Source organism: Trichomycterus rosablanca, chromosome 24 (genome assembly GCF_030014385.1).
Source record: "Trichomycterus rosablanca isolate fTriRos1 chromosome 24, fTriRos1.hap1, whole genome shotgun sequence".
Lineage (NCBI taxonomy): Eukaryota > Metazoa > Chordata > Actinopteri > Siluriformes > Trichomycteridae > Trichomycterus > Trichomycterus rosablanca.
In genome coordinates this window covers 744,237-770,044 of record NC_086011.1, presented here as the reverse complement: position 1 = coordinate 770,044, position 25,808 = coordinate 744,237, and the positions used below count along the sequence as shown (strand labels likewise).

At 43.1% G+C, this 25,808-nt stretch overlaps 1 protein-coding gene across 12 annotated transcripts; it reads left to right on the top strand.

Annotated features, from left to right (window-relative positions):
* Positions 1–890: 890 nt before the first annotated feature.
* znf740a (zinc finger protein 740a) lies at positions 891–25,076 on the top strand. 12 transcript variants are annotated; one of them, XM_062986216.1, is made up of 16 exons: positions 891–974; positions 3,058–3,206; positions 3,356–3,532; positions 4,326–4,469; positions 5,653–5,779; positions 7,636–7,719; positions 9,464–9,547; positions 11,626–11,709; positions 12,613–12,696; positions 14,101–14,184; positions 15,041–15,124; positions 16,010–16,093; positions 17,568–17,651; positions 18,387–18,470; positions 19,995–20,113; positions 22,132–25,076. In XM_062986216.1, exons 2-16 carry the CDS (start codon positions 3,162–3,164, stop codon positions 22,297–22,299), a joined length of 1,536 nt encoding a protein of 511 aa, XP_062842286.1. In that variant the 5' UTR covers positions 891–974; positions 3,058–3,161; the 3' UTR covers positions 22,300–25,076. The 12 variants fall into 12 exon arrangements, with proteins under 12 accessions (XP_062842286.1, XP_062842291.1, XP_062842290.1 ...); XM_062986217.1 differs by lacking the exon at positions 891–974 and adding an exon at positions 2,387–2,448; XM_062986221.1 differs by lacking the exon at positions 9,464–9,547.
* The last annotated feature ends 732 nt before the right edge of the window (positions 25,077–25,808 follow it).

Genomic DNA, 25,808 nt, shown 5'->3' with positions numbered 1-25,808 from the left:
TTTTATATTATGAAATTTTGAGGTTTTGTAGGATCATGCTGGGAGAACATGGACTTCAGCTTCAAAATACTTAAGAAATTCTGCAATTCATGTCAGTTTTTAGTAACTTTTCACTCAAATTGTTCCGTCGTATGTCAGAATCTGATGATTTTATTTATATTATAAAATTAATCTTTCATGTGTGCTTTAGAACCGATTCACTGCTGGTTGTCAGACATGGACTGCTGGCATATTTCAGGTCACAGAATGTCTGTTGTCCTGCTGAAAAATGTGTTATAACCTCGGCTTCAGCTTCATCTCATGGTCAGATAACCTCCCGTTCTCCTCAGTGGTTTACTGGAATACACATCCACGTTCCCCTCAATAACGGGGCAGTTGTAGCCTAGCGGTTAAGGTGCTGGACTAGCAATCAAAAGGTTGCTGGGTTAAGCCCCACCACTGCCAGGTTGCCACTGTTGGGCCCTTCAGCAAGGCCCTTAACCCTCAATATACTGTCACTGGTCTGTAAGTCGCTTTGGATTAAAGTGTCCGCTAAATGCTGAAAATGTAAACGTAAATAACCAGTTCTAGTGTTCCATGTACAGGCGCATTAAAGCACCCCTGAACCATCAAACCATTACACCATCACACACGCTACCACCACCATACTTCACGGTTGCTACAGCCTCCTCATTATGAAATGCTGCTGGATGTGCTGCATCTGCGGGACATAACCCTAACCCTAGACTATTGTCTGTGCCAGTGTTCCATGTTCGTGAGTTAATGGGACGCACTTAGTGTCGGAAAAATCGTGAAACTCGAACAATCATAATCAGCGTTCGTGTCAGTGCGCGCTCTCGAGGATCGCCTCCGACTGTGCTGTGCGCGCTCTCGCCAGGCACTTCCGGTGCTGTTTTTCCTGTGTTTGTAAACTGTTAGCCCGTTAGCTGAAGCAGACGGAGAGAGAATCGTACACGGTGCTACTTATAAAACAGGTAAATATTCATCCATTCTCTGTATTTAATCTAGATTCGTGTTTGTATTCGGTGTAGCGCGTGTATGGTGGTGCTTTTGAGTGAGATATTAGTGAATAAGACGGTGTGGGTGGCGCAGGGAGTCGAGCTGCTCATCTATGCTAAGCTAATGCTAACCACAGCTAGTTAAATACCCGTTTGCAGGATTGTGAAAAAGTTTGTGCACCCCGGGGGCAAATCCCACCCGCCCGGGACCCTGTGTGAGGGGGGTTACACACTTTTAGGGATCAGTTCTGTATTTATTAGGGTTTACATTCGTTTACGTAATCAAAATGCACAGAAATGCAATGGTTTTAATTCCAGAATGCAGCGAGTTTGTGGTTAAACAATAATAAATATTTAATATATTTTAGTTTCAGTTAATTCTGTGCAATCTTAAGTTTTATTTTTTGTATTTAGAATAGAATTTTATTTAAATTAACATTGCAATGCAATTCTAACCTCATCCAGAAGCTGAATTCTAACAATAGTACAACAGTCATCAGATCCAGACTGATTTTACTGTGGAAACACTTTATTTAGAAGGAAATTAGAGAAATTTTACATGAATTAATAGTTAATTAGATTTAGTAATGTCTTGTTTTAATAATAAAAATTTTAATACATATAAACAACCCAAACTTTTAATACTGAAATCGACTTGCCTTAATTAAACTACTGTTAAATTTAAAAGATATTAACTTGAATTATCATAGTAATTTTTTAAATGAATGACATGCATTCAACTTGTCTTGACGTATAGATAGTAGGGATGTAACGATGCACTCTACCCACGATACGATTTTTCCTGATTTTTTAAAAACAAAATTAAATTGAAGACAAATTATGATAGTTTCCTTTAATTGTTTCTCTTTATAAAAATAAAATAAAATCATGTGTTTGTGCTTATCTTTTATTTGTGTAAATAATTAATGTCCTTTTAGGTAGGTACAAACTATTTGTGTAAAAAAAACTGTTAAATAAATCCCACATAAAATAAATAAATGAATAATACGAATAAAGAAAAAATCATCACATAAATACATTTGGCTGGAAAACTCCGAACCTGGCAACCCTGTAGTGACGTCAACCAGGCGAGGTGAATCGCACCAGCGCCCTCTGCTGTTTAAAGTGAATGTTGAATCGATTTGTAACTGTCTTATGGTGCATCATTACATCCCTAATAAGTTTCAAATTGCCATTTCTTCTATTTTCGATGATGTTTATTTATTTATTCACATGATTTTCTGTTTATAAAAGTGCAATTAAAGATCTGGTGCTGCTAGTGAAAATACTTCTAATGTAAAAACGTCTTATTAGGTGTTTCAGAAGAGTTGAAGGATTAGAAGAGTTAAATCCCTAGATATTGACGACGTTCATTCCTTCGTACAGAAGCTCAGATTTACTTGAGTCTACTCGTTTCCGTTGAAGCGGAAGATTAGAAGACTGTCGGCAGGTGGATTTGATTGAGTTCATACACACATGACATCAGAATGAATGAAATGTCAGAAGTCAGATTGTTCTTCTAAGCACGGAGGTGTTTTCACAGACATGACCACCGACCAGAAGTGACCCATAAACGAGAGACAGAACGGCGACTTCTGTACAGGAAGCTTAACGAGACCAGACGCTCGACCTGGGCTGAGAGATACTAACATTAGACTGTAGACGACTGGAAGAACTTGCTAATGAATGAAGGTTTGAGATCGATGGTAGTAAGAGCAGGGATTGTGTGAGGAGAACAGTGAAGTTCTAAATCTGCTCAGAGACAGATACACCCCGAAAATGGGGCTACCACCGGAGCCGACTTCCACGGGCATCCGATCGAAACCCCGGTTTCCTCCCACGGTCCAAAGACGTGCAAGTGAGGTGATTCGGAGACACTAAATTGTCCATGACTGTGTTCGATATTAAACTTGTGAACTGATGAACCTTGTGTGTAATGAGTGACGACCGCTCCTGTCATGAATGGAACCAAAATGTAAAACACGACGTTAAAATCCTAATAAACAAACAAACAATGTCAAAATCTGATGATTTAATTTTCACTTCTCTTCTCTAACAGGGTAACAGGTACCAGATGATAGCAGTGGGTGCGGCCTGTTGTCCAACGTATCATCCTGAGTGACAGCTCTCCCGGCCCCGCCCGTTGCCCCATCCTCTGTTGTGATGTCACACATACCATCCGGCGCGGTCCGTGACCATATGAAATGGGTCCGTCGATCATCTTTCTTTTATTAACCCTCAATTCTTTCTCTTTTTGCTCAAAATTATGGAAAATCCTGAGCTGAGCTGAGCTGAATGTGTGTGTGTGTGTGTGTGTGTGTGTGTGTGTGTGTGTGTGTGTGTGTGTGTGTTGGTAGGCCGGGCTGCTCGGGTGTGAAGCCGTCCTCTCCAGCATGGCCCTGATGCAGGCCAGCACCATCTCCGCTCCAAAGAAGATGATGCCCCCGTTACCTCCACCCCCGATGCCCGGTTCTGCCCCGAGGGACCCACAGGGACACATGGGTTTAACCACGGCCATGACCTGCCCTCCACTGGTAGGAAGAGGAAATACACACATAGACACGAGTGTGTTTTTGTTTCCACAGTTTGGACATATCCAGTTGACTTGCGCTGGCAGGGTGCTGCTGGTTGGTTTTCTTTTCTCCTCGTGCTGGCATGTTATCTCTGTTTCAGCCTTAAGGGGCGTGGGTGTGGGGGTGGGTGTGGGGACTCGAGGTCTGTTATTCCCCCTCCCAATGAGACAAAGCCTGCTCTTTCTTCCAGACACGGCCAGTAGGGTTAACCCAGCAGTGCCCAGCTCGGAAACTAATCGATTAACCTTTTAAGTCTGTCAGTATTCGGGTTCAGCCTCTCTGGTCAGGGTTCCAACCTTAAACTCGACACCAGGTAGAATTATCGAGGCAAAACGTGCCGGGGGTCGAATTTCTGCTCAGTCAGATGGTTTTAATGTCGACCGTCGGATGTCGGACGCGAATTAAAACGAGCTTCAACCCACAGCGTCTATCTATCGATCAGCATTCATTAACGTCTCTGATTTAGACCCATGTTTTAGGATAAACACACTGGTTTTACTGGTGTTTAGGCCAGGAGATTGTGAGGACCAGTCCAGAAGCTTCAGCTTGCGTTTCCTGGAGTCGTTCCTGGTACATTTTAAGACACGTTGTGGGTCAGTTTTGTGACTGTCGGTACTGAACTGTTCCCAGTGCTACTGGCTGCCACACGAACCCAGATGGACGCGCGATGGATCCACCTTTATATCGTTTAGCTGTCGGTTCGGGGCTTCGTCTTCATCGAACGCCGCTTCTTTTTCCGCTCTTTTTCCTGCAGCTTGTGCGTAAGGAAGGCGAATACCACGCTGCCCGGCTGCTGGACGAGAAGGAAATGCCAACCGGCGAGGACATGCAGAAAAAGAAGAACAGGAAGGCGGGAACGCCCTGCAAAGTCCGAGAGCAGGAGGGGAAAGCCGGGAAGGTCAGTGTTTGGAGACAGAGTCGGGGGGGAGGGGGGATGGGGGGGGGGGGGGGGGGGTGCGTTCGTTTCGTACATTCCTAGCCTGCCTCGATGCCTCCATGAGGTCAGTGTGAAACACACACACACACACACACACATGAACAGAGGCCTCTCATCCTGCTACATTTGAATGCACAACCCTAGTTCCAAAAGAGTTGGGACTGTAGTTAAAATTCAGATACAGTCAGGAACTGTACGTTTGAATAACGGCAGCAGTGAAAGTGATGCTTAACCTTCCACTTTATTGACTTCATTTGTTCGTACACGTACGCCAGCAATTGGTACAGGGCCGATGACCATACGTTCACTTTTAATTTAAATACACCGATCAGCCATAACATTAAAACCACCTCCTTGTTTCTACACTCACTGTCCATTTTATCAGCTCCACTTACCATATAGAAGCACTTTGTAGTTCTACAATTACTGACTGTAGTCCATCTGCTTTCATGCTGTTCTTCAATGGTCAGGACCCCCACAGGACCCCCACAGGACCCCCACAGAGCAGGTATTATTTAGGTGGTGGATGATTCTCAGCACGGCAGTGACACTGACATGGTGGCGGTGTGTTAGTGTGTGTTGTGCTGGTACGAGTGGATCAGACACAGCAGCGCTGCTGGAGTTTTTAAACCCCGTGTCCACTCACTGTCCACTCTATTAGACACTCCTACCTAGTTGGTCCACCTTGTAGATGTAAAGTCGGAGACGATCGCTCATCTATCGCTGCCGTTTGAGTCGCTCATCTTCTAGACCTTCATCAGTGGGCACAGGACGCTGCCCACGGGGCGCTGTCGGCTGGATATTTTTGGTTGGTGGACTATTCTCAGTCCAGCAGTGACAGTGAGGTGTTTAAAAACTCCAGCAGCGCCGCTGTGTCTGATCCACTCGTACCAGCACAACACACACTAACACACCACATGGTTTGGGCATGTGCAGAGCAGCGATGAGGGTTCTATAGGGAGAAGGTGCCGACGATGGAGGCCAAATGGAATGTTGAGGGAGGACACGTGGGTGGTTGGTGTGACACGACGATCGGCCCCGGCGACCCCGGACGGGAGCAGCCGAGGGAGACGACGACCCACGTGATGGTGCAGAACTCTCTCCAGGACCTTTCGGACTAACCTCTCCGTCTTGTGTTCCTCAGGCTGGTGTGATGGACGAGAACGGGAACTGCACGCTGTCCAAAGTGCAGAAGAACTTCATCTGCGATCACTGCTACGGTGCCTTCAGGAGTGGATATCACCTGAAACGACACATTCTCATTCACACCGGTATCACTTATTTACTGACGTCTCTTACAATTCTAAACTAAAGTATGTGGACACCCTTTTAAACCACACTTTACAAACTACGCTCCACACTTTTACCCCTTTTCCACCGACGCGGCGCGGAGCCCGTTACGGTTCCCGAACTTGACTCTGAACCGGTTCCGCGTGTTTCCACCGGAGAAAAGAGGTTCCAGACAGAGAACCGGCGGGCCGATCTGGCACCACAGAATACTGGGTTATTCAGGCCGAACCGTGCCGTCCGTCAGTGGGCGCGTCATGTCGTACAGCACAGCGCGTTAGCAACAACGCCGTCCTCTGGGGTCTCGTATGGAGCTTAATGCTGCATTTTTATCTTTTAAACTTCACCTGATTACATTTTGAACCAGTTTGCCGCTGATATTTTCAAAGCGCCTTTAAAAAGATGAACTGTGTGATGTGACGAGGTAAAAGTGACCCGGACAGAACGAACACCTCTTAACGTGAAAAATAAAGCGTGAAGCTTTTTCATCTCCCCGAGCTGCATAAACACACGTGAAGTAAATCCAGTTAAACACGGATACACGTGGTATTTTAGACTGGATTTAATGTTTATTTCACACAGATGTTTGTTCATGTTGTGGAACTTTAATGATGTTTTATCGCTCGAGTCGAGCGCTGAGCAAATCGGCTATCTGAGCCGAGAGTCGCGGTGAAACCGAAGCACAAAACTCCTCTCACGTCAATAAACTAAATAAAACAACAACTGAGACGAACACGTCACGTCTTCTTATCACCGATAGTTAGATCGATGCTTTTTACATAAAAACAAACATCTGTAACAGCAGCACAAACGCTCGCACATAATCCACACACTCCGCCATGATATTACCGCTCTTAACTCTTAGTAAGTAACGCCCACCGCTGATGACGCTGCCTGGTTCTCAGAAACTGGTGGAAACGCGTGTCGGTTCTCTACAGAACACCAAGGTTCAGAGAAACCTGAACAGAACCGGTTCAAGAACCATGGTTTTTTTTGGGTGGAAAAGGGGTATTTGTCTCCTTGTACACAAAGTGATGTTGGTGTGAGGGACTCCAGTGGTCTGCACACAGCCCTGACCTCGACCCCGTTGACCGCTGATACCAGCCAGGCCTTCCTGGCCAATGCACTTCTGTCCCAATGGGCACAAACGAGCACAGAGGTGCCTTTATATTCTCACCCGTGCTTTTGGAACAGTCTAAAAGCTCATGATCAGGTGTCCACTTTTTTTGCCCCTTTTCCATTGCACGCTACTCTACCAAAATCCGGAACTATCGTCCATTCCCAATTACATTTTCAGCATTTAGGAGACGGTTATATCCAAAGCCACTTACAGTACTGTGACAGTATACAATCTAAGTAATTGTGAGTTAAGGGTTTTGCTTAAGTGCCCAGTAGTGGCGACCTGGCAGTGGTGGGGCTTTAACCAGCGACCTTTTAAATACTAGTCCTGTACCTTAACCTGTAGTGTACATCTGTTCCTGCCCAAGTCCTGGACCCTGGCAGTCTGTTTGCCCCCGTCGTCTTTTAATCCTCTGTAGGCGTGGTCAAGTTTCCCATGTTTCCAGTTAGATAGTAGATTTAAGGACTGCGCTGGTATTTTCTCGCTTCAGGAGCCCCTATTTAACCCAAATCGGTACGCTCGGTCCCTGGCGCGTGTACACGGGTACAGTACAGATCTCTTATCGATGGAAATGACCAGTAAATATGGGATTACAGTTTTAGGAATGTTCAGTACCACCGTGTACCGTGCACAGGGACAGTTGGTGGTGTTCTTTACACCGTGGATTTCACAGCGCAGCAGTGATCCGCTCTTTATCCATGCCTCTTTGTTCTCCTGCAGGGGAGAAGCCGTACGCCTGTGCCATATGTGACATGAGGTTTATTCAGCGCTACCACCTAGAAAGGCACAGCCTCACCCACACAGGTATGATCATCCGTCCATCCGTCCATCCATCCATCCATCTATTCATACGTACATTCCTTAAGATTCTCTATAGGCGAGTAATCAAATAGAAATGCTTATAGATATTAGAAATAATTAGAAATAATTAGAAATAATTTAGGTACCAGTTTGTCAGCCTTACTGGTTAGATACAAAATCTGGATCATCAACTGCTCATAAACTGACAAGACCAGTGCCAAACAGAATTGGTTGAGATTTGCCTTTAAAAAGCTTAGGTGATACAATCACCGGCTGTATATAAATATACATGCTGACCACTAGAGGGTGAAACTGACTCCCTATTCTAGGACAGTCGTGCGTGTGTGTAGTTTCCTGACCTGGCCAGTGGCAGCGCTAAGACTCGAGTCTGATTCGTCGACCGAAATCTATCGTGCTATCGATCGGTTCTCCGAGTGCCAGCGTGCACTCTGGCGACCTCTACCTGCCGCACCATGCCAGCGCAGGCTGAAACCCGAAACCTCCTGGTCTCTCCTTCACCCTGTGGTGGAACATCCGAGACGCGTGGCTAACAGCGGGGGTTTAAACCAGCCCAGCTGTGTTCTTCTGAAGCCGCGGTTTTAAGGAGGCGCCGGGCGTGTAGTGGCGCTTGCATATGCCATTCTGCCACCGAGCTCTGAGCCCTAAAACAATCATCAGTACTGAGTGACAGCACAGATGTTTTATTCACGTGAGAAGATAAAAAAATAGACGTGGGTTCATGAACCTTTATCGATTCGATCAACCGCCGCATTCAGGCTTAATAACAATGCTACGAACGACGTATTAACTTAATAACGTAGCTACGAAGCTACAACCGGCGATTCCTGTAATAAACGTGGGGTTGCTATGTGTACAGATGCCGTGCTAGATTTAAGGTGGAATGAAACGGTTCAGAACTTTGTGCTTCGCTTCTGACGAGGTCGTATGAACGATCCGTCTCATTGGTGCTGCTTTAAAAAGGTCAGCGGCACTTGGTCAAAGTTCAGTTAGATTTAATGCGGTAAAAACTAAACGTCAGCGCGGTGCCGCCTCCCTCCACGGGAAATGACGTCACAGTCATAACTGCGCTCTGTGTAGAACCACTTCATCCGTCTTACTACGTAGAACCAGGTCTGCGGATCTCTCCGACCGACCCGGACGCACCCTCGGTGAGCAGCGTCGGCTCGGCTAACGGGCGCGTTTGGATATTCGAACCCGGACTTGCGCATGTACGTTATATGGCCAAAACTATCCGGACACCTTGCAATGAGCTGGTGGGAGTGTTCCTGTGGGAATTTATGCAGTTAAGTCGAACAAGAAGGCCTTGCGTGATGCAATTGACGTTCCAAATCATCCCAGTGGTTTTCGGCAGGGTTAAAGGTCAGGGCTTTAGACAAATCCTTCACGTCATACCTTGAGACGGTCATATAGGGATAAGGGAAAAGAGGCATGTGATTTATTTCACATCATTAATTTTATACATCTGATAAGAATGCGTGTGTTTGGAATATCAGAGGTCAAAGATAAGGAGGGTGTCCCAATACTTTTGCCCCTATAGCGTATGTCATGTACATTATGAATGTGTGGAAGGATGTGGAGACTATCTCTCGTGTTTAATCCTCACTATAAACAGTAAAACACTAAACAGTAAAGTACCTCCCGCTGCGCTAGCTCTTGTTTTTATATTTTATATCAGAACTGATGTTTTCGGACGGTGTGATTAATATTGTCTCCGCTCTACACTCAGGCGTGAAGCCCTACGCTTGCACCATGTGTGACATGCGTTTTTTCCAACGTTACCACCTTCAGAGACACAGCCTGATTCACACGGGTAATGATCCTTTTCATCATGACCACTTCCCCTCCTCCTTCACCCCCCCCACTGTCTGCTGCAGCCGGCCGCTTCACAGCTTTGCCGTCCGTCGTTGCTGCTTTTGCATTTGCGCAGTGCTAAGATTCCTGCAGCGCTCCTTATTTCTTTATTTCTTTATCATTTTGGACGTGACCTGTTTAGCTCGCTCGATGTGTCGCAGCATGGCTTCTGCTTTTGCTTTTTTTTTGTGATCCGTGCAGAAAATGCGCAAAAAAATAAAAAGGTCGAACGATAAACACTACATGGCCGAACCTTCGAAATCAGCCTGAGAGTCCGAGTCCGAGTCTCCGCTCTGTTACCGGCCGGCTGGGCGCCTTCGAGCGGGCACAATCAGCACTGCCTGCAGTAGACAAAATCGGCCACTAGCCTGCTGGGTGGGGAAAGGCCGGACTAAAAAAGTGCGCGAGGTCTTTGGCGCTGTGTAAGGACCCTGGTTGGTAGGCCGAGGTGCCTGTACAGAAGTGGAGGGACGTGGAGATCAGCGCGCGACTCTCCTCGCGCGAGACCGACCTCACGCGCCGATCCACCGAAGTACGGGTGAATTAGAAGGTGCCAGAGGGAGGGCGTGTCAGGAGAATATACCCTCCACGTACGCCATCGGGGTCTCCAGCAGAGGAAGAGGAACCGGCTACGACTAAATTGGCAGAAAATTCAGAAGGCCAGTTACAGTCCAGATCCATGGACATGATCTGACCAGTCTGTGTGGGGGGGATCCCCAGTAGCCTACACCTTTAGGGTGAATTCTCTTTTGACTGGATGGGCACAAATTCCCACAGACGCGCGTGCTCCAGAATCTTGTGTAAAGCCATCCCAGACAGTCTGGTTATAGTCAGGCATCCATACTTTTGGCCATGTAGTGTAGTTTGACCCGGTGTTCAGCAGAGTATCCACAATATTTACAAACCCGCTTCCAAAAAAGTTGGGACAGTAAATCAACAACAAATAAAAGTTGAAAGCAGGGTTTCTTGTTCGATTGAAAGCAACACAGCGGAGCGATATTTAACATCTGCACCTCAGTCCATCAAAATGGGAACGGGGCAAATCTAAAACGAGCAGTGCTGTCGATGTTTACAAGCAAGGATGAGTTGCAGGCACGAGCCAGTAATCCAGCAGGTTAAGAGTGACGCTTCTCCATGTTTACCAGCAAGAAGGTATTTTACCATCTCCCGTCCATAATATTATTAAAGGATTTAGAGAATTTCAGGAGATCTGTGAAGAGCAAGCCCAAAATTTATATGGACAAAAGTATCAGGACACCCATTCTTTTGGCCACGAGGTGTAATAAATCAATCCTTTAAAGGAAATCATGCTTCTGACTTTGCAGCAATAGTTTAGGGAAGGTCCTTTCCTGTTCCAGCATGAGCGAGCTCCATAGAGACATGAAGAAAAGCTCCAAACTCCAGCGTCCTGCACGGAGCCCTGAGCTCAGCCCCACACAACAGCTCTGGGATGAATTGGAACATTCACTGAGGCTTTCTAGCTTAGGTGACCCTTAGGTGGGTCACGGGCTGAAAAAATGGGTAGCAGAGAAAAACAGTCATAATTAAATAAACTTGTTTGCGATCGCCCCCTTGTGGAGGCTTTATGCTACGTCTTGTGAACCACAGTGGGACCAGATTGTGCAGAGCAGAGGGAGTAAGATGCATCGTTTGTCTTGCCTGTGTCACTCATGAACATGAACTGGTTCTCCAAATAGCACCAAGGTTCTACGAAGCCAGAAGGAAACAAGTTCAAGAGACAGAGTTATTTTGGTGGACCATGGGGGGTTAGAGAGGCTGGGCTGGACTGTGGTGAGGTCAGGAGGGACGTGATTAGATGTGGTGCAGGTCTTTCTGAAATATAGACGAGAAGCTGGGTCCACTATCGTCCCCTCTGACGCTGTGGGTGAAAGTATTGTGGATAACTCCGGTCCTTCTGCCAAAATAAAAACACAGCATGATGAAGCTTCATTTTCCACCCCGCCCTCCATCCCAGTGCTGGATAAAATGTTCTCTGTGATTGTGACTGTGAGCTAACGTTCTGCTCTGTGCGTCTAGGGGTGAAGCCCTACGCTTGTTCCATGTGTGACAGGCGTTTTTTCCAACGCTACCACCTGCAGAGACACAGCCTCACTCATACGGGTACGGGTCCGTCTCTCCTTACCTGTCTGTCCTGTTTAAAGTGGCTACGCCAACGTGCACTGACTTAGCACTGTTGCCAACTCGTAACGAGGGTTTAAAAATAAGGCAAAGCCAAGCCTGAAGGTCTTTAAAGTTTGGGACCGGGGACGGGGCATTTCCAAAAGATTTTAGGGGAATACTGGACAGGAACATGAAGGAATTAGGAGGGAAGGGTACGGAGGGCAAAACTACAGTAGGTGGAGGTTTGCAAGCAGCGCTGAGGTCCACTTGGGTATGACGTTGACGCATGAAGTCCAGTTGATCCCCAAACAGACTGGACAGAAGAGCCATGTTGTTCAATTAATTGATATCTGCGGCCTCTGGATCAGGATTTAGACCAATCCAATACTGGGTGGAACTACAGTTGATGCCACAACTTTGGCGTTCCAGAGAAACTTGAGTTGATCCCTAAACGGAACCCTATAAGCTCCCAGAACAAAATTAAGCCACATTGTTCAGCCAATCGGCTGCCACCTAGACAAATTCAAAACGAGGGTGGAGGGTCAGTGGTTGGTTAGCTCCTGAGCCTTGAGAAGAACGTGTCAGGAGCAGCGTCCACTCAGTAACGAGCTCCAATCTGATTCTTGGTGGAACTGAAATTTGGTGCCACAAATTCGGCGTTCCAGAGAAACTTGAGTTGAGCCGTAATCTTCAGCCAGTCTGTTGCCTCCTAGACCAGTTTAGACCAAAGGTGGAAGGTCAGCTGTTTCTCCAGAACTCAAGAGTTGGCAACACTGCACATACGCTTGCTTTATTCGCCGGTGTCTGTTGTTCTGCCGCCGGATCGTTCCCAAAAAACTCAAGTTTGGACGTGACTACTCGATGGATGTGACTGCAGTTTGTAACGGTGCTCTGTATGTTTAGGGGTGAAGCCGTACGCTTGCACCATGTGCGACATGAAGTTTTTTCAGCGTTACCACCTGCAGAGACACAGCCTAACCCATACGGGTAGGTGTCTTTGCAACCCGTCTCTATCCACGCTCGCAGACAGACGCTCAGTGTGTCGATGTTCTCGCTTTGCATGGAGCTGAACGAGTGCATGCGTTTCATTTTTACTTCAAATAATGAGACTACTTGCTTGTTTCCTTGATATTTATTTATTTAAATGATTAATTAGTAGCTGCAGCCTCTGTATTAGGATTTAGTCCAATCTGATGCCTGGTGGAACTTAAATTTGGCGTTCCAGAGAAACTGGAGTTGATAAATGAGCCACATGAGCCATGCACTGGATCAAGTGCTTCCATCATAAGACCGTAGAAGACATGTATCCAACTGTATACATCAAGTTTTTCAGGAAAACCACCTGCTGATGATGTAGAGCTCTCTAAAACTCATGTATCAAATGTGATACGCTTGGCGTTATAGGGTTAATTATTTATTTATAATAAATCCACACACTTATAGACCCCTGTTTTCTGACCACTTGTTGATTCGTACTTCATGTCCTGTCAAAAACATGCACAGTTACACTATACGGCCAAAAGTATTCGGACGGCTGTCCTGTTTCAGAGTCAAACTGTATTAGAACAAAGTGACGTCTGTGTCATCTCATCATCTAGAACAGCCGGTCTTCTGTGCGAATTTGTGCCAGTTGAGTCAATCAGTCGGTGTTCCTGTTCATCCCAGAGCTGTTGAGTGGTGTGACGCTGGAGCTTTTCTTCACGTCTTTATAGAGCTCATGCTGGGGGCAGGCCATAGCCTAGTGGTTAAGGTACTGGACTAGTAACCAGAAGGTCGCTGGTTCGAGCCCTACCACTGTCAGGTTGCTGCTGTTGGGCCCTTGAGCAAGGCCCTTAACCCTCTAATGCTCTGACTGTATACTGTAACTGTAATGTAAGTCGCTTTGGATAAAGGCGTCTGCTAAATGCTGAAAAATGTAAAAAAAATGCTGCAACGGGACAGGACCTTCCCTAAACTGTCACTGCAAAGTTGGAAGCGTTTCATTTAACCTGTTAGTAACTGTTGTGGCTGTAACACACGGATTCAGAGATTAGGAGGGCGTAATAATACTTTTGTTCATGTAGTGTATTTAATATAAAACACATTTTTGTATGATGTGGCGGAGAAACTCTTTCATTCCACCTTAAATCTAATAGCACAGCGGGGTTTTTCCGATGAATGGCTTTGTGTTAAAGCTATAGGTGACCGTCCCCCCCTTAAACCTGGCGCTGCACTATAGGGCACCAGAAGCACCAACAGTTTAGGGAAGGCCTTATAAAGCAAGCTCTGTAAAGAAAAGTGGAGGCTCATGGTCAGCTTAAAAAATCAACAATTTGTGGGTGGCTTTTAAATAGGGCTGAATCTGATGCTCTGATCTCCACGGCTGTTCTAACGCTGGCGCTCTGCGTTTAGGGGTGAAGCCGTACGCTTGCACCATGTGTGATATGAGGTTTTTCCAACGCTACCACCTCCAGAGACACAGCATCACCCACACGGGTATGTTCCGTCTCTTTACACCCCACACAGTCCAGTTCAGTCGCAGACGAGCCGTTTATGCACAGGAACTGTAGCTACACCACACCCAGTGTTTTTTAGGGCTTTCGTTTTGGGGTCGGGACCCCACAGGGTGCAGATAACCTCACAGAAGACGCTTTTAAATCACCTTTGTTATTATTTACATTACATTTATTTAGATCCTTGAGAGATATCACCCACACTCTTTTAGTCTGGAAAGTCCAACGTTTCGTTCATCCAGATTTTCAGAACACTGGTTTAGAACACAGTCAGAACGGAACTCCATGCTCCTTTTCCACTACACGGTACCTTAAGGTCCGGTTCTCTTCTGAATCGCTTTTAAATCTTGTCCTGAGGCCACATTTAGTGATTGTTTACATCGCTTTGTGAGTCTCAAAACGGGATAAGGTTCCTAATGGGTTCCCGTTACAGTCGTGCCCTCTGCTGGCCGGCGGAGGCACCTGACTGAGAGACGGATGGCTTCCCGGATAGTAGTGCATGATTCCGTACGCTGTGCGGCTCTCCGTAAGAGCTCGTTTCGATCAGGATGGAGAAACTGCACAAGCCGTGGATGTGACAGGGAATTGGGCATGACTGGATTGGGATAAAAACGAGCGTGCGCTAATACAGAGGTAGGACGGGACGTTTGGGACGGTGCATCACCGTGTCCACCTCTAGGGTTCCGTGTAATGGAAAAGGGGCTTTAAGGTGGCGCATGCTCCACCACGAAGGAACCCCCACATCCCTGAGATCGCCAGGCTCTCGCGCGCGTGTGTTTGTGATGTGCCGTGTGTTTTTGGGCGCTGCACGTGACTAATAATCTGCTCTGTGCGTTTAGGGGTGAAGCCGTACGCTTGTTCCATGTGCGACATGCGTTTTTTCCATCGTTACCACCTGCAGCGCCACAGCCTCATTCACACGGGTACGTGTCCTTACCACCTTAACCCACACACTGCTACCACCTGAGCACCGCTGCCAGCTTCTCTAACAGTAACAGCCATACTCTCTCCTCTAAACTTTAGTGCCCCCTCCACACCCCCGATAGTTGTTTTCTGGGTCAAACAATCATGGAACAAAGTTATCCAACACCTGTATCACCAATTTAATTGCTAGATCTTAACATTCAAGCACTAGGAGTCCATCAAACCACAGTGCGAGCTTAAAAATGACGATCGATTTACCAATCAGTGAAAATCCTTTTGAATTCCCACCCAAGGGCTCAGTGACAACTCTTCCAGGACGTCCCAAAACATCCCAGCACCTATTGTTTCTTTAAGAGCCAGACCCACCGCGACCCTGACCATGTTCTGTTGCGAACAACATAGCAATGGCAATGTGCGATGGTCCGGAGGGGCCTGGCTGCACCAGGACCTGGACCACTTGCTGTTTTTTAAGGGATGAATCCCTCTCCCAGAAAATCCTCGGGTTTAATGTGGGCTCATCTGTCTGCGAGCTGAAGATGAGGTGTAGTTGGGTTACGCCGAAGCTCGAGTGGCCTGGTCAAGGTCCAGACCCCTGTGTGCTCTTATGCTTTCTCACAGGGGTGATATGCCAGTTGGATAACTTTGTTTATTTTTAAATATATAATTGTTTGATCTGACAAACGGATGCAAGGGGGGCAAATACTTTTTCACACCGCTGTGAACATTTATTAAAATTTTTAAGATTAGGATTATTATAAAATCAAATATGCACTTTATGGCCAGAAGTATGTGGACGCCTGGCCTAAACCCCCGGGCGTGTGTTAATGTGATGCTGTATTCAGTCGAGTTCCTGGTTAATTTCATTCTGCTTTTTGTGCGTTTAGGCGTGAAGCCCTACGCTTGTAACATGTGTGACATGCGTTTTTTTCAACGCTACCACCTGCAGAGACACAGCCTGACCCATACGGGTAGGTGGCGTCTCCTTACACCTCCTACACAGATACCTACATCAGCTGTTTCTATAGTAACCAGAGCCGTGAGGGTGTAAAGCACCGACAAACTCGAGTTTGTAGTCCTGACCTTTCGTCCACATCATAACCAAACAAGTAATAATAATAAAATAATCCACATTAATAACGAGCTAGCACACTGCCAATCAGATCTCACCTCTGATATCACACACAGACATGATTGGCTGATGTTTTTATCTCAGTACTGCTGTGATTGCGCCCTCTGGGGGGCGCGTGTTAGGTACGGCCCCTTCTCGGTCACGGTCGGGGTTCTGCAGCAGTAGAGGACGATTCACCTGGGGAAGTGGATACGACCAGATTGGCAGACAAGGGAAAATATACAGGAAAGGAAAAGAAAGATGGACTGAAAGTTTATTTATCAAGAACATGTAGCTAGAAATCACTGCTCTGAACAGTAAAATAAATAAATAAATAAAAATCTAAAATAAAATATAGGTAATATATAAAAATACATAATTAAAAAATTATGAAAAAATAATTGAAAAAAAAGCATAAAAATATAAAATATATATAGGTAATATATAGAAATATAATTAGAAAAAAAAAAAAAAAAAAAAAAAAAATATATATAATATATAATAAAAAAACAATTAAAAAATAATTATAAAACAAATAATATATCAATAAAAAAATAAAGGATAAATAGTAAAAAAAAAACAATAAATTGGAAAACAATAAAAATAATAATAAATTATAACAATTACATATTTAAAAAAGTATATATTTTAATTAAAAATTAAAAAAATTTATAATAAAAAAAGAATAATAACACCAATAATGATATTAATAATAATAATAGCAGTAATAATAATAACAACAATAATAATAATATAATTAATTTATTTAGCACCTATTTTACAGCCATGTTCTAAATAGGGAAAAAATGGAAATTATTTAAAATATAAACCAACAAGAAATAAAAATAAAGAAAGAGAAATGCCAGGGAAATTAAAAAAAATATATATTCAAAGAATAACTGATAATAAAACAAAAAGAAACAGTTAAGAAAATATGAAGAAAGGAAAAGAAAATATATGAAGGATTCCTTTTTTTGGTTGTGTGTTTTTAGCGCTGGTGATTGCAGTTAGCTTTGATCTTTAATAGAAATTTGATTTCCTTGACTGTTTCTGCTCTGTCGGCTATAAGCTAGGGGGCGCTCATGGCTCACTGTACATAGATTATGATTGAGTGTGGAGAACAGCATTAAGGTTTTCAGTGTTGTTTTCCTGTAGAACATTTAAACTCATTATTAGTGCTTTAGTGGTTAGATTCCTTATCATGGGACAGCAGCGTCGCTCCCTCTTTAGTTTGTACTTTTGCTTTAAGTTAGCTGGTTAGTGCAGTGTACTAGTTTATGTGGTGTGTTAAGGGACGAGCGTGTGTGTGAATAATCGTTGCTCTGTGCGTTTAGGGGTGAAGCCGTACGCTTGCTCGATGTGCGACATGAGATTTTTCCAACGTTACCACCTGCAGAGACACAGCCTCACTCATACTGGTATGTGTCTCTACTTCCTGTTACAATAATGGCCGGATAAAGTGGCGCGTTTGTTTTTTTTACTTAAAGCATTTTATCGTTGATTTTAAATTCAGATTCTCAGATTTGTATTGAGGCGGCGCAGTTACACAGCTCTGCCTCCAGGTGGCGCCAAATAGATGCTGTTTTAGTGGTGAAAAACTATGAGCACACTAGAACCATTTGGCTTTGTGAAACGGGCGTGGTCGGGTCGAGACTGGGAGATTTCAGCCAATAATGGCTCGCACTGGTCGGTCGCTGTTAGCAATAAACAACGAGAAAAAACACACAAATACTCGTATTATTTATTTAAATATTGGTAGTGGGCATGGGGTATCGTTTTAAATCTCAGCGCCGACCCTACAGAGGTCAGTGGTGCTGATGGTCGCGATACTAATCCGCCAGTCTGACCCGGGGCTGCTTGTGGAGTTTGTTTGATGTTGAACCTCCAATCTTTCATTTTCACTCCAAATTCTGCACGTAATAACTGAGGAAGCGCCAAAATTTTAGTCACTGCTGTGCTACCGACCTGGCCGGGAATTCGACCCAGGGGGTGTCCAGACATTTTCGTATCATCCCGTCCTTAGGCGTTTTTTGCTATACAGCAGCCCGGAATCAGAGTAATGTAGCGTGGGGTGAGTGTAATATCTGGACTGATCAGGCCGTGCTGTATGATACCCAGGGTTTAATGTGAGATTTGGTGATGTGTATGTTCAGGGGTGAAGCCGTACGCTTGTTCCATGTGTGACATGAGATTTTTCCAGCGTTACCATCTGGAAAGACACAGCCTCACTCATACTGGTATGTGTTCTTTCCTCTCTCAGATAAAAACTAATCAGCGCAGTGTAGAAACACAGAAAACACACAGCTCGGTTCATACATGTTGTACAGGTACACTATGTGGACAAAAGTATGTGGACACCGCTCCTAATGATTGAATTCGGGTGTTTAAGCCGCAGGTTCTGTTCCGGCATGACTGTGTTCTTGTGCACACACATGGTCCATAAAAACGTCTGATCCTGAAACTGTCGTTTTTATCTGAAATTCTCTTTTAATTTAAAATGGCACAAGTTCCCACAGACACACTTTGAAATCCTCTGGTAAACCTTAAGATGAGTAGAAGCTGGTACCGCTGATGGTGATGATACTTTTGGCCATATAGTGTACACGTCGTATATAGTGTTCATATAATTTTTGTGTGTAAATAGAGCACATATAATGCATGTATAGTGTGTTTAACCAGTGTATAATGTATATATAGTTTACATATTGGCTATAATGCATGTATAATGTACATATAGTGTATATTGTAGATATAGTTTAAAGCATGTATGTGTATTGTACGTATAGTATGTAATATACAGTATAAATATATACACATATAGGGTAAAGTGTACATAAAGTCTATATATAGTGTGTCTGTATGAAGTTCATTAGTATATATAATGTAGATAGAGAGTAGAGTGCGTAGTGGGTACAAATAGTGTAATGTTATATAGTGTATATATAGGGTGTAGTGTGTGTGTGTATATACAGTATAACATTTATTGTTTATGTAAGTAATCATTGGAATAAGCTTTTTTCCAATCAAATTGCTTTTAGGGCTTAGTAATGATTTTAGAAGGTCGTTAGTGATGAGATTTTAGTTAATAATTATCAAGCAAATTATATAATTGTGATAAACGATTGATTTATCAATAATGACGTATAATTTATACGAAATTAAGTACCATAAATGTTTAATAATAAGAAAGGCGTAATTACAAACAGTCTGTTGTTAAAATGTTCTTACCAACAGTAATTTAAATAATTAAGTCATTATTAATCAACCTGCTGTTTAATATTGCAGGAAAATGTTTGCTTGTCATTTTATGGGGGAAATAATTTATAATTGATCCATTTTTCTCTGTAACTCCAGTCTTCACTACAAACTCGAGTTTTTGTGCACGTGTTGAATTTCCTAAATATTTACAGTGATGAGAAACAGAAATCCACGGTGCATTTACACACACACACACACACACACACACACACACACACACACACACACACGCGCGCTTCATCTGCACACCTCTAAGCATAAACACAATTCCACTCATTCATGTTGCAGATACGTATTTACATTCATACCTTCTTACATGTGTTTATTGGAGAGGTTTAACTGAAGATGAAACTTTAACCACAGCGCTGCCGATGTGTTGAAGCACGAAGCTGCAGTCCTGTAGAATTGAGAAGAGTTTATTTACACTCTGTGTGTGTGTGTGTGTGTGTGCGTGCGTTCGTGCGTGTGTGCGTGTGTGTGTGTGTGTGTGTGTGTGCACGCAGGAGAGAAGCCTTTTGCATGCGACATGTGTGACATGCGCTTCATACAGCGCTACCACCTGGAGAGACACAAGCGTGTTCACAGCGGGGAGAAACCGTACCAGTGTGAACGATGCCACCAGGTAAAGTCCCTCCCACTCAAATCAAAGTTAGGGCGGGGCGAGGAACGATCGTATCACGATATTTACTTCCTATTTGAAGTAGATATCAGTAGGTACTGAATTCATATGCAAAAAAAATGTGGACACCTGGGTGCTGGGGTGGTGCAGCGGTCAGCAGCAAGCACTGATGAGATAGGGTTCGAATCTCAGCAGTGCCATGACCTGGCCGGGCTGCACAAAGACACTTGGGCGTGTTTGAGGGTCGGACGGAGGTGCGATTTTTGTGTCTGGCTGACCAGGGAAGAGTAGTGTCTGAGTGTTAGTCTGTGGGAATTGGATATGACTCGATTGGGAAAATAAAGAAGGCTAATAGAAATGTGGACACCATTCGTAATGATTGACAGGTCTGTCAGCCACGCCCACTTCTAACAGGTTTAGCCTAAATTGAATATCTATCTATCTATCTATCATCTATCTATCTATCTATCTATCATCTATCTATCTATCTATCTATCTATCTATCTATCTTCTATCTATCTATCTATCTATCTATCTATCTTCTATCTATCTTCTATCTATCTATCTATCTATCTATCTATCTATCATCTATCTATCTATCTATCTATCTATCTTCTATCTATCTATCTATCTATCTATCTATCTATCTATCTATCTATCTATCTATCTTCTATCTATCTTCTATCTATCTATCTATCTATCATCTATCTATCTATCTATCTATCTATCTTCTATCTATCTATCTATCTATCTATCTATCTATCTATCTATCTATCTATCTATCTATCTATCTTCTATCTATCTTCTATCTATCTATCTATCTATCTATCTATCTATCTATCTATCTATCTATCTATCTATCATCTATCTATCTATCTATCTATCTATCTATCATCTATCTATCTATCTATCTATCTATCTATCTATCTATCTATCTTCTATCTATCTATCTATCTATCTATCTATCTATCTATCTATCTATCTATCTATCTATCTTCTATCTATCTATCTATCTATCTATCTTCTATCTATCTATCTATCTATCTATCTATCTATCTATCATCTATCTATCATCTATCTATCTATCTATCTATCTATCATCTATCTATCTATCTATCTATCTATCTATCTATCTATCTATCTATCTATCTATCTTCTATCTATCTATCTATCTATCATCTATCTATCTATCTATCTATCTATCTATCTATCTATCTATCTATCTATCTATCTATCTATCTATCATCTATCTATCTATCTATCTATCTATCTATCTATCTATCTATCTATCTATCTATCTTCTATCTATCTATCTATCTATCTATCTATCTATCTATCTATCTATCTATCTATCTTCTATCTATCTATCTATCTATCTATCTATCTATCTTCTATCTATCTATCTATCTATCTATCTATCTTCTATCTATCTATCTATCTATCTATCTATCTATCTATCTATCTATCTATCTATCTATCTATCTATCATCTATCTATCTATCTATCTATCTATCTATCTATCTATCTATCTATCTATCTATCATCTATCATCTATCTATCTATCTATCTATCTATCTATCTATCTATCTATCATCTATCTATCATCTATCTATCTATCTATCTATCTATCTATCTATCTATCTATCTATCTATCTATCTATCTTCTATCTATCTATCTATCATCTATCTATCATCTATCTATCTATCTATCTATCTATCTATCTATCTATCTATCTATCTATCTATCTATCTATCTATCTCTATCTATCTATCTATCTATCTATCTATCTATCTATCTATCTATCTATCTTCTATCTATCTATCTATCTATCTATCTATCTATCTATCTATCTATCTATCTATCTTCTATCTATCTATCTATCTATCTATCTATCTATCTATCTTCTATCTATCTATCTATCTATCTATCTATCTATCTATCTGTATGTGTATGTATATAGATTAGGTTACCATGACGACTGTACTTTATAAAACCCTCCTCCCCCTTTTCATTTCGGCAGAATTTCTCCAGGACCGACAGGCTGCTCAGACACAGACGGCTGTGCCAGGGACGAGGCGTGGCCAAAGTGGAGGCCACGCCCTGCTGCGAGCCTCCCCCGTTTCCACACAACCCTCTCCCGGGCCCTCCTCCGGCCCCGCCCACAGCCTGGAGTCGCCTGGCGGTCTGACATTCCGGCGTCTGTCCAGCCGACGAGAACCGTAAACACACTCACACTTCTGCTCACTGCCGGCTCACCGCGGCGAGGAAACGAAAACACCCGGAGATCACCCCCTGCCTCCCGGGGACCGACTTTACTAACAGAATCTGGACAGATGGACCTCGTTTGGAATTGTTTTATATGCGTCTGTTTTTGTTTCGGCGACTTTCGGAGCCACGACTTCACCGGGGGGCGTGGGGAATTTAGAAAAACGATTCGGCGTCGGAGACGTTAAAAAAAATCATAAATAAAACGATAGTTTAGTCCGATTACAGGCTTAAAACACGTCGAATAAAATCTCTGTGTCTGGAGTGATGGATTTTAATACACATGGTGCCAAAAGTATGTGGACACCTCATCTAATTCTCCACTTTATTTATACAAATTATTATTAATTTTGTGTTGCTGATAAATATCATTTATCTGGATCTGGGTTCCAGCATCATGGGTTGAATTGGAACTGGAACATCACTACAAAGCTTAACCATCAACATCAATGCCTGACCGCACAGGTTCCCACAGACACACTCCAAAACTCTGTGATCTTGTGGAAAGCCTTCTCAGAAGAGTGGGGGCTGTTGTAGATGCAAAAAGGGAACGTCTGTAATTATGTCTGTGCTTTTAAAATCGGGACGTCCAACAAGCTCGTGGTGGGTGTCCACATACTTTTGGCTGTATATAAGCTGTGTAACGTGTAGTAGGTGCTGCCAGTACAGTAGAACATCCTCGGATTAGGGTTTGGTCCCGTTCATTTCATCTCCAACCACCTTTAAGCCCAAAACAGGGGGGCGGGAGTAAAAACTGTCCCGAAAGGTTCCGGCTTCAGAGTTATGGAACCTTTTAAGGAACCAGGAACCGGACGCAGCTTCCTATGGCGCTGTGTCGGAGTCACAACTGTGGAGGATCTTGAGTTCTGAAGGTTCCTCACATGAGGAGGGAACCTTGAGAGGAGTTATATCTGTTTGATCATTTTAGGATGTGGGATGGGGCGACTACTGATGGAACCCAGGGGAATCGCTTCCAGGCTCTCTCGTCCAATATCAGCACCTGACTTCACAGGTCCCTGCTGGCAGAATGGGCTTAAATCCCCACACACACAGTAGAATCTCGTAGCCTGCACTTGCCCGACCAGATAATGATTAGATGTCCAGATACTTTTGGCTGTGTAAGCTGTTGAGGTTCTGACGTCCGTGTGTGAGGAGATCTGTGCCGTCTGACCAGATCATGACCTGTTGTATCAGGTGAAGCTTCTGCTGGGTTGGCAGAGCTGGCATGGGCATGACCCTGGCGCTTGAGATGATGGGTTTGATGTTGGGTAGTAAAGCTGAAGATCCTCCACAGTTGCTGGTTCTAGGGGTTCATGGTTTCGTTCTCGGTGGAGGTCGGATTTTCCATTCGCCGGTTGCTTGATGAAACAATAATAATATTAATAATAATTATAATGAATTGTTGTAAATATGAAACTCCTGAAACGTCTCCGGTTTGGAAATGACGGCGTGGCGATCGTGTGATCTTCGCTCTCGGCGGGAATTCACCCGGGCGTGGACTCTGGTGCGGAAGGACTGAATCTCGACGCCGTTTTATCGTTTATTCATGAATTATATATAATAATTTTATTCCTTTTTTCTTCTTATTCGTCATTTCCTGTGTGTACGGCGGGAGGGATTCCCCATGAGATCTGGCAACCCAGTGCCAAACCGGTGGATCGGTAGGAGCCAGGCGTGTGTCCAAATTCAGTAGTCACGTCACCGTAGTTGTGTTCATGGTCTGTATGGAGTTTGGCATGTTCCCGGGCTGCCTGTTCCAAATCACTACTGGGCGTGAATGTGCAAGGGTGCATTGTGCACTGGTTTCCCGTTGGCATTGCACCCACTGCGGCCCTGACCAGGATGAGGTAGCCAGTCAGAATAAATAAACGACTCGCCATAAATTATTATGGGATGTTTTTATTCTGTGACCCCTTAATGCTGCTGAGTTGGATTGTGTGTAAATGTGGAAGAGAGTGGTGAGAGTGAGAACTACAGGTGCAGCTCATTTTGCCCCCTAGTGGTGACAGAGTGAACTACATAAGCAGCTCATCAGACAGAAAGAACTACAGGAGCAGTTTGTTAAATTTGGAACGTTGAGAGGATAAAATATTTGATTTGTCGTATCAGAATCGTGGACACATGCCTGTAAAAAACCACCCAGTTCCAAACATTTCCATCGAGCAGCTGATTATTCTCTATTTCTTTTGTTACGTCTATATAAAAAAAAAAGAATGATGCTATTTTAGTTCTGTAGTAACATACAGTGTGTTTTTTATTTTAATTTCTAATATAAAACACTGGAGCGGGAAGAGAAGTGGAGCTATAGATGTTTTTGTTTTATATATATATGAAATAGTTTGTATGGTAGGTATTAGCTAAAGCCGCCTCGTCCTCACGCGCCCTCGCTAACGTTCACGTGCAGCGTCAGTACGATTAAAACACGCGTATATAAATATATAAGTGTACCTGGAGTTGGTAGAAATGTTTCAGCCTCTGTGTTTTAGTGAATTCTGATCATAAATATTTAGGACAGGAGGAGACGGTAGCTTTGATCTCTCCTGCATGCCGGCGTTTCCACAGACTTTCCTTTTGAGTTTTTTGTAAACACACCTGTATTCCTGACATGAACCAAACCAGCAGGTGATGGGATTCGTTTTCATTGTGTGCAGTGAACCGAGGGGCTTTGATTACATCCAAATAAAATCCTGTACAAAAACACACCGGGGCTCCTTTATTTTATTGTTTTTTTATTATTATTATTTTATTATTAGAATTTTTTTATTATTTTATATTGTTATTATTTATTATTATTATATATTTATTATTATTTTACTAGTATTATTATATATTAGTATTATTATTATTTTACTAGTATATATATTATTAGTATTATTTTTAATTGTTATATTGTTTTATTATATTAATTATTATTATTTATTATTATATATTATTATTAATAATTGTTATTTATTATTATCATTAATTATTATATAATTATTATTTATTATATATTATTATTTTACTAGTATTATTATATATTATCAGTATTATTAATTTATTATTATATTATTTTCTTATATTTATTATTATTATATATTATTATTATTATTATTATTTATTATTTTTTTACTAGTGTTGTTGTATGTTATTAGTATTGGGACGCGCCTTCTAATCAACAGTTGCTAACAGGTGTAATAAATCAACAATATCAAGGAAATTATCTATAATGCTTCCTACATTGCAGCAACAGTTTAGGGAAGGCCCTTTTCCTGTTCCAGCGTGAGCGAGCTCTATAAAGACGTGAAAAAAAGCTTGGACCTCAGCCCCACTCAACAGCTCTGGGATGCAGGCAGGCCAGTCTAGCACCCGCACGCTCTACCTTCAGAACCGTGTCGCCATACCACGAGCAGAAAGTGGCTCGTCATTTGCATTGCTGAAACTCAAGGGGGC

Coding starts and splice junctions, on each gene's coding strand:
- znf740a (XM_062986216.1), top strand. CDS start 3,162: ATGTCACACATACCATCCGGCGCGGTCCGTGACCATATGAAATGG. Junction 9,548..11,625: donor ACACAGCCTGATTCACACGG/GTAATGATCCTT, acceptor CTGTGCGTCTAG/GGGTGAAGCCCTACGCTTGT. Junction 16,094..17,567: donor ACACAGCCTGACCCATACGG/GTAGGTGGCGTC, acceptor CTGTGCGTTTAG/GGGTGAAGCCGTACGCTTGC.